Here is a 17,103-nt window from a genome sequence, read left to right as displayed (position 1 = left end):
TCCCTGAGAGTTTTATGAAAACCCTCTCATCACGTCGCTTTACGATTTAAACCATGGATTATGCTTGTTGGCTTCGTTTGTCCTAAATGAACCATAACAATTAAAGAGAGTATTATCAAACAAATCTAATCTCATAATTACAACGCTCACTTATTGCAAATGTTGATACGAAATCAGAAAACGTCAAGTTAGCAGGGGGTTTTTGGTGGAGCGAGCCGGTGTAGTGTTTATTGCTCAGTGGCCTTGTGGTTAGAGCGTCCGCCCTGAGATCGGTAGGTCATACCAAAGACTATAAAAATGGGACCCATTACCTCCCTGCTTGGCACTCAGCATCAAGGGTTGGAGTGGGGGGTTAAATCACCAAAAACAATTGCCGGGCGCGGCCACCGCTGCTGCTCACTGCTCTCCTCACCTCCCAGGGGGGGATCAAGGGTGATGGGTCAAATGCAGGGAATAATTTCCCCACACCTAGTGTGTGTGTGACAATTATGGGTTCTTTAACTTTAAATTAATGTCAAGAACTACGTTTTTCATTACCCGCAAATAACAGATTTACTGTATTTGAGTTATGTAATATTTATCCAATCACGTCGTCATGTCGAGTCCATCGTTCTCTCCCGGAAAAGGGTGGAGTGCCATCTACGGGTTGCGGAGGCGATCTTACCCCAGGTGGAGGAGTTCAAGTACCTCAGTCTTGTTCACGAGTGAGGGAAGAGTGGATCGTGAGATCGACAGGCGGATCGGTGCGGCGTCTTCAGTAATGCGGACACTGTATCGATCCGTTGTGGTGAAGAAGGAGCTGAGCCGGAAGGCAAAGCTCTCAATTTACCGGTTGATCTACGTTCCCATCCTCACCTATGGTCATGAGCTTTGGGTCATGACCGAAAGGACAAGATTACGGGTACAAGTGGCCGAAATGAGTTTCCTCCGCCGGGTGGCGGGGCTCTCCCTTAGAGATAGGGTGAGAAGCTCTGTCCTCCGGGAGGAGCTCAAAGTAAAGCCGCTGCTCCTCCACATCGAGAGGAGCCAACTGAGGTAGTTCGGGCATCTGTTCAGGATGCCACCCGAATGCTTCCCTAGGGAGGTGTTTAGGGCACGTCCGACCGGTAGGAGGCCATGGGGAAGACCCAGGACACGTTGGGAAGACTATCTCTCCCGGCTGTCCTGGGAACGCCTCGGGATCCCCCGGGAAGAGCTGGACGAAGTGGCTGGGGAGAGGGAAGACTAGGCTTCCCTGCTTAGGCTGCTGCCCCCGCGACCCAACCTCGGTTAAGCGGAATAAGATGGATGGATGGATGGACATCGTCGTGTTTATCACAGTCTTTGGTCACGTGACAAAGATGTGAACACTATAAAGTAACACGTTTGTTCTGTAAAATGTTAGAAGCAGCAAAAGTGTGAACGCAGCCTACTTTCCATTACAGCCCCTTAAAGTACAGGATGTATTGTAATGTACTGTACAGTACAGTAGAATACAGTGCGTAGTGTATTGTACAATACAATACAGTACGCATTGTTTTGTACTATACAGTACCGTGTGTATAGTAGTGTACTATGCAGTGCAGTGCATACAGTACATTATAGTCCATCTTTCTCCAGGAGAAGCGAAAAGAAAAAAAATGAAGAGGAAAAAGTGACAACATAACTTCTATTTTTCTACGCGTTAAAGCTCTCAGTGGAATCGAGCCCAACTTTGCCTAAGCCATCAGTCTTTGTAAAAAAAAGAAGTACAAAGATGGAAGAAAACTCTTCTAAAATGTTGTTTGTAGGTCCCAGCTTTGGTTTTGTACAAACCAAGACAAAACATTTCTACCCGTTGACTTTCTATGCTGTAGTTTGTGTATCAATGTGTTGTTGCTGCATGTCGTATTGTTGTGGCCGCTGATGACTCACACGGCGCCATCTTGTCTTGTAAGGATCTTAAAAAGTGTGTCAATGTCCTCAAATGTTTCTAATTCTCCTCCCGACGAAATAAAGCAGATCACTTTACATTTTTATCGGCCATGTCTGACTTTCTTTGTTGTCTTGGCAACAATGACAATGAATTCCTGCACCATGAGGAGGAAGAGGTGGTCATGGAGACGAAGGTAAGGTCATTGGGACATAAGCCACTGAGATGCTGCCTCCTGCTGGGCGGGGGAGGGACTGCTTCAACATTCTGAGCCGCAATATTGTCACCATCTAGTGGAAGTCTTAATTTTATTGTTCAAACGTCCATCCATCCATCCATTTGCTACCACTTGTCCCTCTCAGAGTGGCTGGTGACTATCCCAGCTACACTCAGGCGGAAGGCAGGGTACACCCTGGACAAGTCGCCACCTCATCTCAACCATATTACAGTTTTGTTATTGCATACTTGCCAACCTTGAGACCTCCAATATCGGGAGGTGGGGGGTGGGGGGAGGGGGTGTTGGGGGCGTGGTTATTTACCGCTAGAATTCACCAACTCGAGTATTCCATATATATTTCATATACAGTGTATATATATATATATATATATATATATATATATATATATATATATATATATATATATATATATATATATATATATATATATATATATATATATATATATATGTATGAAATACTTGACTTTCAGTGAATTCTAGCTATATATATATATTTATTTTATTTACATAAAATAAATACTTGAATTATCTATCCATTAGATGGCAGTATTGTCCTGTTTAACTTCTCTGTTCATGACTGAGAAATCATTTCGGCCACTGTGTTCAATGGAGAAGTCTGTTCTACATATTTACAGGCAACATACACTTTCCCCTTCGAACTGTCCTGGATGAACTGAAATTCTTGTTTCCATTCGTTTTGGAACTTGCAAGCGTATTTATATTGTGGGAAAGCGGACGTGAGAATAGGCTGTCCCCACTCAGTCTCAGGTCCGCATTGAGCTGGAGGGGGCGTGGCCTCCAGCTCCGGCTGAATACCGGGAGTTTGTCGGGAGAAAATCTCTGCCGGGAGGTTGTCGGGAGAGGCGCTGAATAACGGGATTCTCCCGCTAAAAACGGGAGGGTTGGCAAGTATGTGTTATTGCAATATTACAGCTAAAAATAAAGTTGTATTACTTTAATAATATAACTAATAGTTTTAATCCTTGCAGTTTAGCAAACTAAAAAGATAAATTGCATTCAATTAAGTATACAACTTTAAAACATAAGCAAATTAAATAAATTATAGTTGCGATGAGGTGGTGACTTGTCCAGGGTGTACCCCGCCTTCCGCCCGAATGCAGCTGGGATAGGCTCTAGCGCGACCCCAAAAGGGACAAGCTGTAGAAAATGGACGGATGGATAGTTGCGATGAGGTGGCGACTTGTCCAGGGTGTACACAGCCTTCTGCCCGAATGCAGCTGGGATAGGCTCCATCACCCCCCGTGACCCCGAGAGGAACAAGCGGTAGAAAATGGATGGATGGATGGATGGATGAATTGTATTATTGCAATAGCTTAAAATTTTTTTATATTTTTGAGGAATAAAAGCTTTTTTTTTTTTTTAAAAGTACTTTTATTGTGACAATATTACCACTTACAAAAGCAATACAGCTTAGTTGTGTAATATTACAACTTTAAAAACAAACAAAAAAAACATTTAATTCTATTACAATTTCTTAAAGAAAATAATTTGGGGATTATAAACTATTTTTCCAATTTCATTTTCTCTTTAATCTGACCATCATATGCCGTTTTGCAGACTATAAATAATTATGTGTTCAGCCATTACGTTTAAGTTGGCGACATACCAGGGGAAAAAAAGCATAACAATGATTTACTAACATATTATCAAAAACGTTAAACCTGCCAACAAGATACCGTAACGCTAATCAAGCATTAATGCCATTGCAAAATCACACACCAAATTATTGTTCAGTATTAAATACAAAATAGATGGACAAAAATAAATTTCATAAAACTATAAAGATTGATAATAAAATGTACCCTCATGTTATTTGAGTCTACAGGGATGTTGCAGTTTGAGTCATATTTGTTTGCTGTGCTTCCTTGCCCATATTTGGTCATTATGCTCACCTGTTAGTCCTCTGTCACCTGCACATGTGACTGGCACTAACTCATACACACACCCGTTGAGCCTCCCTCAGGTGCTTCATCCATCCTTTGGTCATGAAGCTCATCTCAAATACACAAGAATTCCAATTAAAAACAAGACTTAAGAAGGGATTAAAGGTCAGATTGTGTACGTGTAAAACATGTTACAAAATGTGACGTTTACACACAAACTATACACTCCAATGGTCTATAGTTTGGTGGTCACTATATTTAATAATAACAGTAAGTTTAATGGTGCGGACACGTTTGTTACTGGATACTTTCTAATCCGCTTCTACCTTGGAGACTTTGTATGTGTAAGTAATATCCGACTATAATTATTTGGTACTTGTTTGTATTGACAAATGTGCTGCAATATTGTTAAAATATTACTTTTGTCTAGCTTGTGTGCTGTTGCGTGCTTAGCTGTTGTGTAGCTGCTAGCTCATATTAGCATATAGCATACAATGTTTACAATACAATACAAACAAGACAAGACAAGGAGATCATCGTTGACTTCAGGAAGCACCAGTCCAGCCACGCTCCACTCTTCATCAACGGTACATCGGTGGAGATGGTAAGCAGCACCAAGTTCCTGGGGGTGCAGATAATTGACAATATAACCTGGTCCCTACACACCGGAGCTCTTGTAAAAAGAGCTCAGCAGCGCATGCACTTTTTGCGTCGGATGAAAAGAGCACAGCTCCCTTCCCCCATTCTCACCACATTCTACAGAGGCACTATAGAGAGCCTACTGACCAACAGCATCTCTGTCTGGACTGGAGCCTGCAATGCCTCAGACTGGAAGTCTCTCCAGAGAGTGGTGAGGACGGCGGAAAAGATCATCAGGACTCCTCTTCCTCCTATCCAGGAGATCGCAAAAAGCCGCTGCCTGACCAGGGCTCAGAAAATCTGCAAAGACTCCTCCCACCCCCACCAAGGACTGTTTTCACTGCTGGACTCTAGAAAGAGGTTACGCAGCCTCCGAAGCAGAACCTCCAGGTTCTGTAACAGCTTCTTCCCTCAGGCCGTAAGACTCTTGAACGCATCATAATTTTCCCCTCAACTCCCCCCCGAATGGTTTAACTCGCTGGAATAAAAAAGACAATATAACATACATCCATAAACGTGGCTGCATATGAAAAAGTGCAATATATTTATCTGTACAGTAATCTATTTATTTATCTATATATGCACCTTATTGCTTTTTTATCCTGCACTACCATGAGCTAATGTAACGAAATTTCGTTCTTATCTGTACTGTAAAGTTCAAATTTGAATGACAATAAAAAGGAAGTCTAAGTCTAAGTCTAACATATAAGGAAAGACCAACCCAGTGTGCTTATTGGAGTACATTTAGATGTCAACTGGCTGTCCAGCTTTGCACAAGTAAACAGGCTGCAGGACTGCTTGTATCGGATATTATATCACACACTTTACATGCAAGACCATGTCATCTACACTTGTTTTTTTATGATATTGGACTGAAAGGGACACCACTCATTTATATATATATATATATCCATCCATTTTCTACCGCTTCTTCCCTTCGGGGTCGCTGAAGCCTATCCCAGCTACAATCGGGCGGAAGGCGGGGTACACCCTGGACAAGTCGCCACCTCATTGCTATATATATATATATATATATATATATAGTACAGGCCAAAAGTTTGGACACACCTTCTCATTCAATGTGTTTTCTTTATTTTCATGACTATTTACATTGTAGATTGTCACTGAAGGCATCAAAACTATGAATGAACACGTGGAGTTATGTACTTAACAAAAAAAGGTGAAATAACTGAAAACATGTTTTATATTCTAGTTTCTTCAAAAAAGCCACTCTTTGCTCTGATTACTGCTTTGCAAACTCTTGGCATTCTCTCAATGAACGTCAAGCACACCTGTGAAGTGAAAACCCTTTCAGGTGACTACCTCTTGAAGCTCATCAAGAGAATGCCAAGAGTAATCAGAGCAAAGGGTGGCTATATTGAAGAAACTAGAATATATAACATGTTTTCAGTTATTTCACCTTTTTTGTTAAGTACATAACTCCACGTGTTCATTCATAGTTGTGATGCCTTCAGTGACAATCTTTACATGGTCATCAACGACATCAGTGATTTGGACAAATTCGATATCTGAGGAACTATCTGCGGCGAGGTAGGACCCCTGTCTACTCATGGACACTTTTCACACACACATAATGACTGTCACTCATTGTTTCCCTTTTTATTCGTTAGTTTTTTGCTGCAGTTGCAAATGTCATGCCTATGTACTAGTTGGGCGTTGTTATATACCTGTATGTCTACCTGTACAGCTTTTTATGCCTCAAAGCAGGCCTATACTACTGTGTTTCAGGGTCAATTGTAAAAAGCAATATAAGTCATCAATCGCTCTCTTTCTTCATCATGGTTTCATACAACCTTAAACTACCCGGCAAAGGCCTACCGATAGCTCACTTGAATATCTGTAGCTTAAGAAATAAAATCCCTGATTTATGTATGATAATGAAGTCTAATGATATACACATTATGGCAATATCTGAAACCCATCTTGACTCCTCTTTTGAGGATGTTGAATTAGCTGTAGACGGATACACAATTTTTAGGAATGATAGAACAAGATATGGTGGAGGTGTAGCTGTGTATTTGCAGAGTCACATTCCTGTGAAAGTAAGACATGATTTAATGTTGGCTGATATTGAGGCCCTGTGGATCCAGGTTCACCTGCCACAGACCAAACCCATACTGGTTGGGTGCTGCTATAGACCACCTAGTGCCGATATAAAATACCTGGATTTAATATGCAAGATGTTGGATAAATCTAGTGATGAGAACAGAGAGATATATTTTACTGGGGACACAAACATTGATTGGTCCGCTATGTGCCCGCTGAAAAAGAAACTTATTGCTGTAACTAATGCCTGTAACCTCACACAGACCATTACAGTACCAACTAGATCAACTATAAATAGAAATTGGCTAAAGTCATCCAAATGCATTGACCACCTATTCACTAATGTTCCTGATAAATGCACTAAAACAGTATCAATAGCTCTTGGCTTTACGGACCACAACTTAATTGCAATAAGGAGGAAGACCAAGCTCTCCAAAGCTCCTAGTGTAACAATACATAAAAGGTCTTATAAATATTTTAATGAAGTAAAATTTATAGATGATGTGAAACATGTTAACTGGGAAACTGTGTGTCTTGAGGAGGATCCTGAAGCTGCTTTGAGCACATTCATGAAGTTATTTTTGCAGATTGTAGATAAGCATGCTCCTGTCAGGAAAACAACTGTCAAGGCAAATGGCGCCCCCTGGTTAGGGAATGAGCTCAAAGCACTTATGAAGCAACGTAACCAGGCTAAAAAGTTGGCGGACTCTTCTGGTCTACTTTCTGATGCGATGATCTATCGTAAATTAAGAAATCGTGTAACTAAAATAAATAGAAGTAATAAAAAGGTATATTATCAGACAAAGATCTATGACTTTAGACATGATGGTAAACAATTGTGGAAAATTTTAAATCAAATAATGGGAAGATCAGCATCATGTAAAACAAATTTGTATATAGAAGTTGATGGAGCTTACCTGACTAAGCCAAAGGAAATTGCCACATATTTTAATAATTACTTCAGAAACAAGGTGGAAAATCTGAGAGTGAATATGACGCCTTCTGATGGCTCCTCCTCATGCACATTAATTGAAAATCATATAATGAAGGGTAAAAACTGCAGGTTCGATTTTGTACCAGTTAGTAGTTCTGATATTGAGAAATTGTTATCACTGCCATCTGATAAACCTGCTGGGACGGACATGCTAGATGGCAAATTGTTAAGAATTGCGGCATGCCATGTATCAACTCCGATTTGTCATATATTTAATAAGTCATTAAGATATGGAGTCTGTCCTGGGGTTTGGAAGGAGGCCAAGGTCATCCCTCTACCCAAGGACAAAAGATTTTACTGGTAAAAACAGTAGACCAATAAGCATACTTCCTGTTCTTAGTAAATTGATGGAAAAAGTTGTTTTCAAACAAATTCAAGATTACTTTACCTACAACAAACTGATGTTGTGTTCCCAGCATGCTTATAGGCAAGGTCACTCAACATCTACTGCTCTAGCTCAGCTGACTGATGACTGGCTGTCACAAATGGATGTCAAGAAGATGGTTGGTACTGTCCTGATTGACTTTAGTGCAGCATTCGATGTCATAGATCACAACATAATGATCTCCAAACTGAGAAAATATAGTTTTAATAGTATGTCACTGTCTTGGATGTTGAGCTATCTATCAGGAAGATCACAGAGAGTGTGTTTTAATGGTAGCCTATCTGAACGCAAGTACAATTATTGCGGCGTGCCTCAAGGAAGCTGCTTAGGTCCTTTACTTTTTATTATTTTTACTAATGATCTTCCCTGTGTTACAACAAACACCAATATGGTTATGTATGCAGATGACACAACTCTATACAGTACTGCCTCTACCTTAAATGACCTACAAAATAACTTAAATCAGGACCTGGAGAGAGTGTCACGCTGGGTAAATGATAGTAAACTTGTTGTGAATATTGACAAAACAAAAAGCATTCTTTTTGGATCCAGGCATATGCTTGTTGATGACCCACAGCTTCATATTTCAATGTCAGACATACCTATTGAGCAGGTCAAAAAAGCAAAACTGCTTGGTGTGCTATTAGACAGTCAACTGTCATGGTCCGATGATGGTATTTCAATGAAAATGGGAAGAGGTTTAGCCATGGTCAGGAAGTGCTCCACCTTCTTGACATCCTCAACAATGGCTCAAGTGATACAGTCCTTGGTTTTCTGTCATCTTCATTACTGTCCTATAATATGGTCCGCTACGACTAAGTCTGACCTGAACAAACTGCAACTTGTACAGAACAGAGCGGCTAGACTGCTACTTAAATGTTCTTTGCGCACTAATATTTCATATATGCATTCACGCCTGTCCTGGTTGTCTATTGAACAAAAGATTCATTGTAGTCTCCTTATGTTCTTTAGAACTATCATTTTAGATCAATCACCAGATTACTTTTACAAACAGTTTTTAAAATCAACTAACACACATATTCATGGCACTAGGATCATATCACACCTATCCTCAAATCACTCCACTGGCTCCCTATTGCATCCCGGACCCAATTTAAGATCAACCTGCTCACTCACCAATGCATCTACGGCAACGCCCCCTCCTACCTCAAGGACCTAGTTTCCCCTCAACCCCCTACCCGCAGCCTCCGCTCCTCAAACACTAACCTCCTCAAACCCATCAGGACAAAGTTACAATCTATGGGCCGCCGGGCTTTCTGCTCGACCGCTCCCGAACTTTGGAACGCTCTCCCCGACAATCTTAGAGCACCACAGTCGGTCGACCATTTTAAGAAGGGACTAAAAACCCACCTTTTTAGCACAGCTTTTATCTAATTTCTCTGCCTTCTTGTTTTTAAATGCACTGCTTGCTTATCTGTTTTTTTATCCAGTGCTTTCAGGCTCTTATTTCTACTTTATCTATGTTTCTGTTTTATCTAGTGTGTGTCATGATTCATTTCTATTTTAATTTTTTATTATATATTCTTACTTTCTATTTTTATTTTTAATACTTTGTAGCACTTTGAGATTTTAACAAATGTAAAGTGCGTAACAAATGCAATTCATTATTATTATTATTATTATTACTAGGAATGCCAGCAATGGCTATTTGACACTTCGGGGCGGTATGGCGTAGTGGGTAGAGCAACCGTGCCAGAAACCTGAGGGTTGCAGGTTCGCTCCCCGCCTCTTACCATCCAAAATCGCTGCCGTTGTGTCCTTGGGCAGGACACTTCACCCTTGCCCCCGGTGCCGCTCACACCGGAGAATGAATGATGAATGAATGAGTTGTAAATATGAATGATGGGTTCTCACTTCTCTGTGAAGCGCTTTGAGTGTCTAGAAAAGCGCTATATAAATCTAATCCATTATTATTATTATTATTATTCCTGCTCCCAGGACCAATTTCCTCAAACATACAGTCTTGTATAGATGTACATCATTCTGGAATGGGTTGTCATCTCACATTAATCTCTCACAAAGTAAATTGTCATTCAAGACAGCTTTGAAGATACACCTATTGCAGCTGCCCACATGACGTGAATTTTTAATACTGGTTTTAACTGGCTTTTTATCTTATGTTGTATTTTTCCATTGTATAATGTCTGGTAATGCATGTATTCTTTGTATTTTAATTTTGTATGCTTCTATATGGACCCCAGGAAGACTAGCAGTCACCCGTTCAAAAGTTTGGGGTCACATTGAAATGTCCTTATTTTTTAAGGAAAAGCACTGTACTTTTCAATGAAGATAACTTTAAACTAGTCTTAACTTTAAAGAAATACACTCTATACATTGCTAATGTGGTAAATGACTATTCTAGCTGCAAATGTCTGGTTTTTGGTGCAATATCTACATAGGTGTATAGAGGCCCATTTCCAGAAACTATCACTCCAGTGTTCTAATGGTACAATGTGTTTGCTCATTGGCTCAGAAGGCTAATTGATGATTAGAAAACCCTTGTGCAATCATGTTCACACATCTGAAAACAGTTTAGCTCGTTACAGAAGCTACAAAACTGACCTTCCTTTGAGCAGATTGAGATTCTGGAGCATCACATTTGTGGGGTCAATTAAACGCTCAAAATGGCCAGAAAAAGAGAACTTTTATCTGAAACTCGATAGTCTATTCTTGTTCTTAGAAATGAAGGCTATTCCACAAAATTGTTTGGGTGACCCCAAACTTTTGAACGGTAGTGTATATATATATATATATATAATATATATACAGTTATATTAAACTATGTTTTTATAGCCAATTACGGACATTGTCATTTGATGTGATATGATTACCCAAATAAGAAACAAGAGGATAAGATGAAATATTAATGACATGAAACAGTTAAGCATGAAAGAGTTGGACTAACAAGCTAAAAGTGTACAGGAAACAAGGGGTTAGTGTTTCAAGCACTTGATCCTCCCATAAGCAGCCTTCTTGGTGTGTTCAATACCACACAGCTTTACAGTAAAAAAAACATAATCTGTAAAATACAAGCAACCTATTGAGACATTCAGCTTGTGTCTCATACATACTTTTTTTTTTTTTTTTCAAATATATTTTATTGAATTTTCCGGTAAAATCACATTTGACAATTATACTTTGCTCACCCAGACCCTTCATACATGCACACATCCACACAAAAAAATTAATCAAAATTAATTTAAAAATTAATTTAATCAAACTTGAATTTAATTAGATGCATATTTTGTAATATAACAAATCCATGGGAAATAAATTGTTCAAATTATGTAAACAACATAACACATAATCAATACATACATTTGCATACCTTCCTGAGACAACTGACCTGAGATGGAACGGTTTAAAAACATTTTTACATTTTCATCAGTGAAAAGTAACCTGACTCTCGCCAGATCCTTATAGTTCGCTGAGCTCCACACAAGGATCTTGGACTTCTCAATAGGAGATGTATTTCAGAAGGCGGGGCCTTGTAAAAAAAAGTCATTGTATGTGATTGGATAAATCACTTGTCCGTTATCTTGAATGACGTGCTACTTCAACCACTCACATGGAAATCAACCGGTGACGCTGATGAGAGCGACGCTGGGAAATCCAAAACAGAACAGCCGACATATTGGATAACGACAGAGCGAAAAGTTAGATAACTTTTACTGAAACAACGCAGCAATGACAGTAGACGATCGATGTCGCAAAACAGTTGCAATAGCAGAATCAACGCCAGCACACGACTCCTCCCTGCGTGCCGCCATTGTTGTTTGAATCAAACAGTTGCTTCGGCGCTACGTCACATTTATGAAATCCCGCCCGGCGATCCTGATTGGTTCATTATTTTTTGCTATCTTGAAGGAGTTTGCAATGCCCTCGAGCCCAGATCCTTGTGTGGAGCTCAGCGAACTACAAGGATCTGGCAAGAGTCAGGTTAGCAGAAAAGGGCTTTGAATATTAAAATATCGTGAAGCGTCTCGTCATTATTCATGTATGGTGGGCACCTTCAACTTCCTTTTCCTCAGTAAGACACTTTCTGTTGAAGGTGTGTTTGGACTCCTAATGTTGGAATTCATCAATGAACCACAGCTACCCAGTGCAGGCAGCACTCATGCACACCATGACGCTACTACCACTACCACGCTTGACAATTGTCTTGTGTTTACAATAATGCTTGTTCACCTACACAAGCTGTACACAGACTACTCGAAAGCACATTTAAGTTGAAGATTGTGTATATTTCTCAGGTGCACATAAAGAGTGTTTGTGTTCCAACTGGCAGCTTAGCGCAGCTCAAAGTATTTCCTCTAATCTGCGAGAGAGTTTAAAAAGCAGCGAAGGAGGCAGCGAGCCTAACAAACGTGTGATCTCCTCACCATTTAGCAGCCATTATGATCTTCTTCATGGACCTCCAGATGATGCTGCTGGACGTCATCTACTTCATTCTGCGCAACAGCCTGCGGGCCGTCCTCCGCCCGCGCATCAAGTCTATCGAAGGCGAGCTGGTGCTGATCACCGGATCGGGAGGCGGCCTCGGTCGCCTCTTCGCCCAGGAGTTTAGTAAGCGAGGCGCCGAGGTGGTGCTCTGGGACATTGACGCCACGTCCAACGAGCGAACAGCCGAGCTGGTGCGTGGTATGGGCGGCGACGTGCACGCCTACACGGTGGATGTGACCAAGAGGGAGGACGTGTATCGCCATGCCGACCTGCTAAGGAAGGAGTTGGGTCGAGATGTCACCGTGTTGATCAACAACGCTGGAGTGGTGGCTGGACGTAACGTGTTGGACTGTCCTGATGAGCTCATCGAGAGGACTTTGAGAGTCAACTGTCACGCACTTTTCTGGGTTGGTCTTCTCACTTCAATCCTGTTGCAAAATAACATATATAGTACTCTTTTAATGCCACATCAATTATTTGAGAAAAACTGTACAAATATGTAGTTATTCAAAATATGCATTGCAAATATTATTCAATATGCAGTCCATGTAAAATTTATAATTTATTCATCGTATTTCTATTATAAATTTAAATTTAAATATAACAGAAATGTTGTAAATGTTTTGGGGACACCCTGTATATTACATTTTAAACATGTAGTATTTGAAATATCCAGGCTTCTTTTTGTGTAAATAATAATATACTGTATAGTTGATAAGTACATATACAGGATAGATTACCAATAGTGATCATTTGCAAAAACATGTTTTATTCCACTCTAAAATAAATAGACATATCTTTAAATATTTGAATTTTAATGTACAATAACATTTTAATTAATCGATATAAATAAAAACGTAAATGTTATGTTACATTTACATGATATATTGAAAGGATATTTGTGATAAATATTTTTAAGAAATACATTGTTTGACTTTAACTATCAATGTGTAATAGTAGCACTAAAATAACAACATAACCCAACAATACTTATTTTTTACAGTACTTTTCAGTATTTTTGGGCCATGTTGGTTAAAACTGATAAACAAAATAGAAAAGTAACTATAATTTAAAAGTAATGTTACAGCTAACACAAAATGACAGGGGTTCAGGCTGGTCCAACCATAAAAACTACAGTCGGTAATCTATTGTTGACAAGGTGATGCTTACTGCATACTTCTAATACTACTTTTCCTTTCAAATGTCGCCTATATTGAATGTTTTCCAAGGCACACGCGTGACTAAATACCTTTTCATCATCTGCTGCTGACACAAAGAATTATTGTTGCTAAAAAATGCTACTTTTATCCCCTTCACCGCGTCGCTTTCAATCCCACTAAGACAAAAGCTTCCTCCACGTCCAGCAACATCGGTTAAGTAACTGTCGAATGCGACTTACGTGTGTTTGTGTGTGTGTGTGTGTTTGTGCGTGCGTGCATGATTAGTGAAAATCATAGACATTTTTCTGTATACACCTTTTTTTCAGCTTTCCAATCGTAATAAAATCAGAATCATATTCTATTGTGGAGGGTCAAATGGGACAGAATGAAATAAATACATTTTTAAATATTGAATTAAATGTGTCATTAATTATTTCAAATTAGAATTAGATAAATAGCTGTTTTAATGAATTGATTGTAAAATTATATTTAACTATTTAATTAATTATGTCATGTTTAAATTATTTCATGATGTATTTAATTTAAATATCTGTCAAACTCAGATATTGTGGGCAGGTCCAAACAACTGATTGGTTACTCAGCACTTCCACTTGTCTGTGGAACTTCCTCCAGAGAAGAGCAGGAGTACTTGTGGATATCTTGGTCTAAAACTGGGTATATAATGCCGACGACTGTAATAAATTACTCTAAATTCTACATGCTCTGAGTCAGCAGGTCTTTCTTCTACATACTACACAGATATAAAATATCAACCAGCAACTCCCCAAGAAGTATAAAAGTATATTCTCCTTAACCACCATGTTTCAAACTTCAAAAGCAATGACTGGATTATACTCCTGCTAGCCCTGCCCACTAACTTTGATGGCGGACTTTGACAGAACAAATTCATGTTAAACCATGAAGTAATTGATTGTATCATACAATAATCCATCCATCCATCCATTTTCTACCGCATATCCCTATTGGGGTCGCGAGGGGTGCTGGAGCCTATCTCAGATGCATTCAGGCGGAAGGCGTGGCACACCATGGATGAAATCAGTAATTTACTAATTTTCTTAGTGTGAAATAATTTGTAATTATTACATCTAAAAAAAAGTTGTTAAAACATGAAAAAATTTAATAAGTGGATTAAATCATTGTGAATTAATTATTTAAATAAAAAAATATTGTTTGAATTAATTCATGACATAGGATTTATTTATGTCCTAATTTGACGCATTTTGGTAATTATTTAAAGATGTATGTATTTATTTTTTGTCCCATTTGACCCTCGATATTCTTCATGCTTAAACGATCGCCCAGGTCCCTAAAAGTGACTGTTTTTAGATTTTGAGAGTGCGTACCCCAGTCCCAAACTCCAATGTGTGTGCAATTTTGCACACTGGTGGAAAAAAGTGGAAATTTATGTTACAACATAATACACATTTTGACTGTAGTGTCAACTCTCCTGGTTGCATAACAAACACTCAAAAAGTGGTGTTTTGTCACATGACCCCAAAGGTGGCCTAAGTAGGAGTGTGTGTGTGTGTGTGTTTGTATACCAGACAGTGAAGGCCTTCCTGCCTCAGATGAAGGCCCAGAATCACGGCCACGTTGTGACCATCGCCAGCGTGCTTGGCCTTTTCAGCACAGCTTGTGTGGAGGTGATGCAGCACTGCAAAAGTTAGCAATGTGTAAGAATGACCATTTTTGTTCATTGATGTGTGTTGTGTGTGTGAGCCAGGACTACTGTGCCAGTAAGTTTGCTGCTGTGGGTTTTCACGAGTCTCTGGCTCACGAGCTGCTGGCTGAGGAGTTGGAGGGCGTTAAGACGACGCTGGTGTGTCCTTACATCGTGGACACGGGCATGTTTGAAGGCTGCAAGATAAGGCATGTCGGCCAAAGAACTAGAAATATGTGGGAATAGATGACCACAACGTAGCCTGACAGGAATGGTTTTGAAGTTAACAAATGACTTGGTGTACCAGGGAGGAGGTGGAGCTCATCCTGCCCCCTCTGGAGCCTCAGTACTGCGTGGAACAAGCCATGAACGCCATCCTGATCGACCAGCCACTCGTGTGCATCCCGCGCCTCACATATCTACCATTCCTCTGCAGAGCGTACGTCCAGCAACCTGCTTTTAGTCACAGAATGATGCTCATAGCAACTGTTCTCTTCCAGGTTATTGCCATGGGAATCCAACGTGGTTACGTATCGTTTCATGGGGTCGGACAAGTGCATGTATCCCTTCATTGATGCCAGGAAGAAACTGATGTCAAACGGTGGAAACTTGCTCGCATAAAAGAACGGAAGACATTTCATTCAAAAAACAGATCACTTAAATGTTGCCCAGACATTTATTTACAAACACTGCTAAGAGGATGGGAAGTTAATTGCAAGCATGTTAGGTAGAAATGAATACATTAATACTTCAAGACACAAGTTACATTGGTTCTGTGACGCAGTTTACACCTTTAAAAACTGTTATTGTGAAACAACTTTGCCCACTGAAATTAATTCAACTCAATGTGTCCTCACAATTTTACAATGCCTTCTATAGTAAAAACTAACTTTAGATCATAAACTGATTTTAGGGAGGCGAATGTTCAAAAAGCAAGCAGTAGCCATCCAGAAATGTACTGTGTGTACATGAAATATATGACATATATATATATATGTCGTACCTTGCCTGGTTTTTGCCTTCTTGTTACAACACAAAGAAAATCAATCAGGTTCTTGTTGGGAGTTGTTTAGAATCAATATTTGATAATGTCCACTACTTTGCAGAAACCAGCAGAGGCGCTGTTGTCCCATTCTTAACTACTTGCTGGCCAATGGAAAAAGACCATCAAGACAACAGTTATATACCGTATGTTACATTCACATACACATGCTTTGAAACATGAGTTCAGAACATTCAATGATTCTGCTATTTGATTAAAAAAAGTCATCAATTTTAGAGTAAAAAAGCAGTTTACCATTACCTGACCTTTGACTTCTGCTACTTCAACTATCTTCATATACTTTTACAAAAATCAAGAGTGTTGGACTTGACATAAAGAATGAAACATGCTGCTTAGAAAAAAATGACATACCACACGTGTTGGTTTGTACAGCACGCAGGTTTAATTACCACGAGGATCAGTCCAAGACAAGAGGCCGACATGAAGGAAGAAAGGTGAAACAACTCACGTGTCAGTAACACACAGTTACACACATGTAAGTAACACACGTCATCAACATACAGTCACACACACGTAACAGTTACAACACGTGTCAGTAACACACACGTCAGTAACACACAGTTACCACACACGTCAAAAACAGTTACCACCCAAATGTCAGTACCACACTCAGT

The 17,103-nt window shown here is 39.7% G+C and overlaps 1 protein-coding gene across 1 annotated transcript; it reads left to right on the top strand.

Annotated features, from left to right (window-relative positions):
* The first annotated feature begins 12,530 nt into the window (after positions 1 to 12,530).
* Positions 12,531 to 16,291, top strand: rdh20 (retinol dehydrogenase 20). Its single transcript, XM_062049093.1, has 5 exons — positions 12,531 to 12,992; positions 15,311 to 15,409; positions 15,490 to 15,635; positions 15,734 to 15,865; positions 15,927 to 16,291. The coding sequence occupies exons 1-5, from the start codon at positions 12,540 to 12,542 to the stop codon at positions 16,045 to 16,047; spliced, it is 951 nt and encodes a 316-aa protein (XP_061905077.1). The 5' UTR covers positions 12,531 to 12,539; the 3' UTR covers positions 16,048 to 16,291.
* Positions 16,292 to 17,103: the final 812 nt, after the last annotated feature.

This window comes from Entelurus aequoreus, linkage group LG01 (assembly GCF_033978785.1).
Source record: "Entelurus aequoreus isolate RoL-2023_Sb linkage group LG01, RoL_Eaeq_v1.1, whole genome shotgun sequence".
NCBI lineage: Eukaryota > Metazoa > Chordata > Actinopteri > Syngnathiformes > Syngnathidae > Entelurus > Entelurus aequoreus.
The sequence above is the reverse complement of the archived record's forward strand: the minus strand, read 5'-3'. Positions and strand labels throughout refer to the sequence as shown.

Excerpts from the sequence above, each read along its gene's own strand:
- rdh20 (XM_062049093.1), top strand. The coding sequence starts at position 12,540 with ATGATCTTCTTCATGGACCTCCAGATGATGCTGCTGGACGTCATCTAC. Across the intron at positions 15,636-15,733 it reads TTTGAAGGCTGCAAGATAAG|GGAGGAGGTGGAGCTCATCC; the intron begins GCATGTCGGCCA and ends TTGGTGTACCAG. Across the intron at positions 15,866-15,926 it reads CTACCATTCCTCTGCAGAGC|GTTATTGCCATGGGAATCCA; the intron begins GTACGTCCAGCA and ends GTTCTCTTCCAG.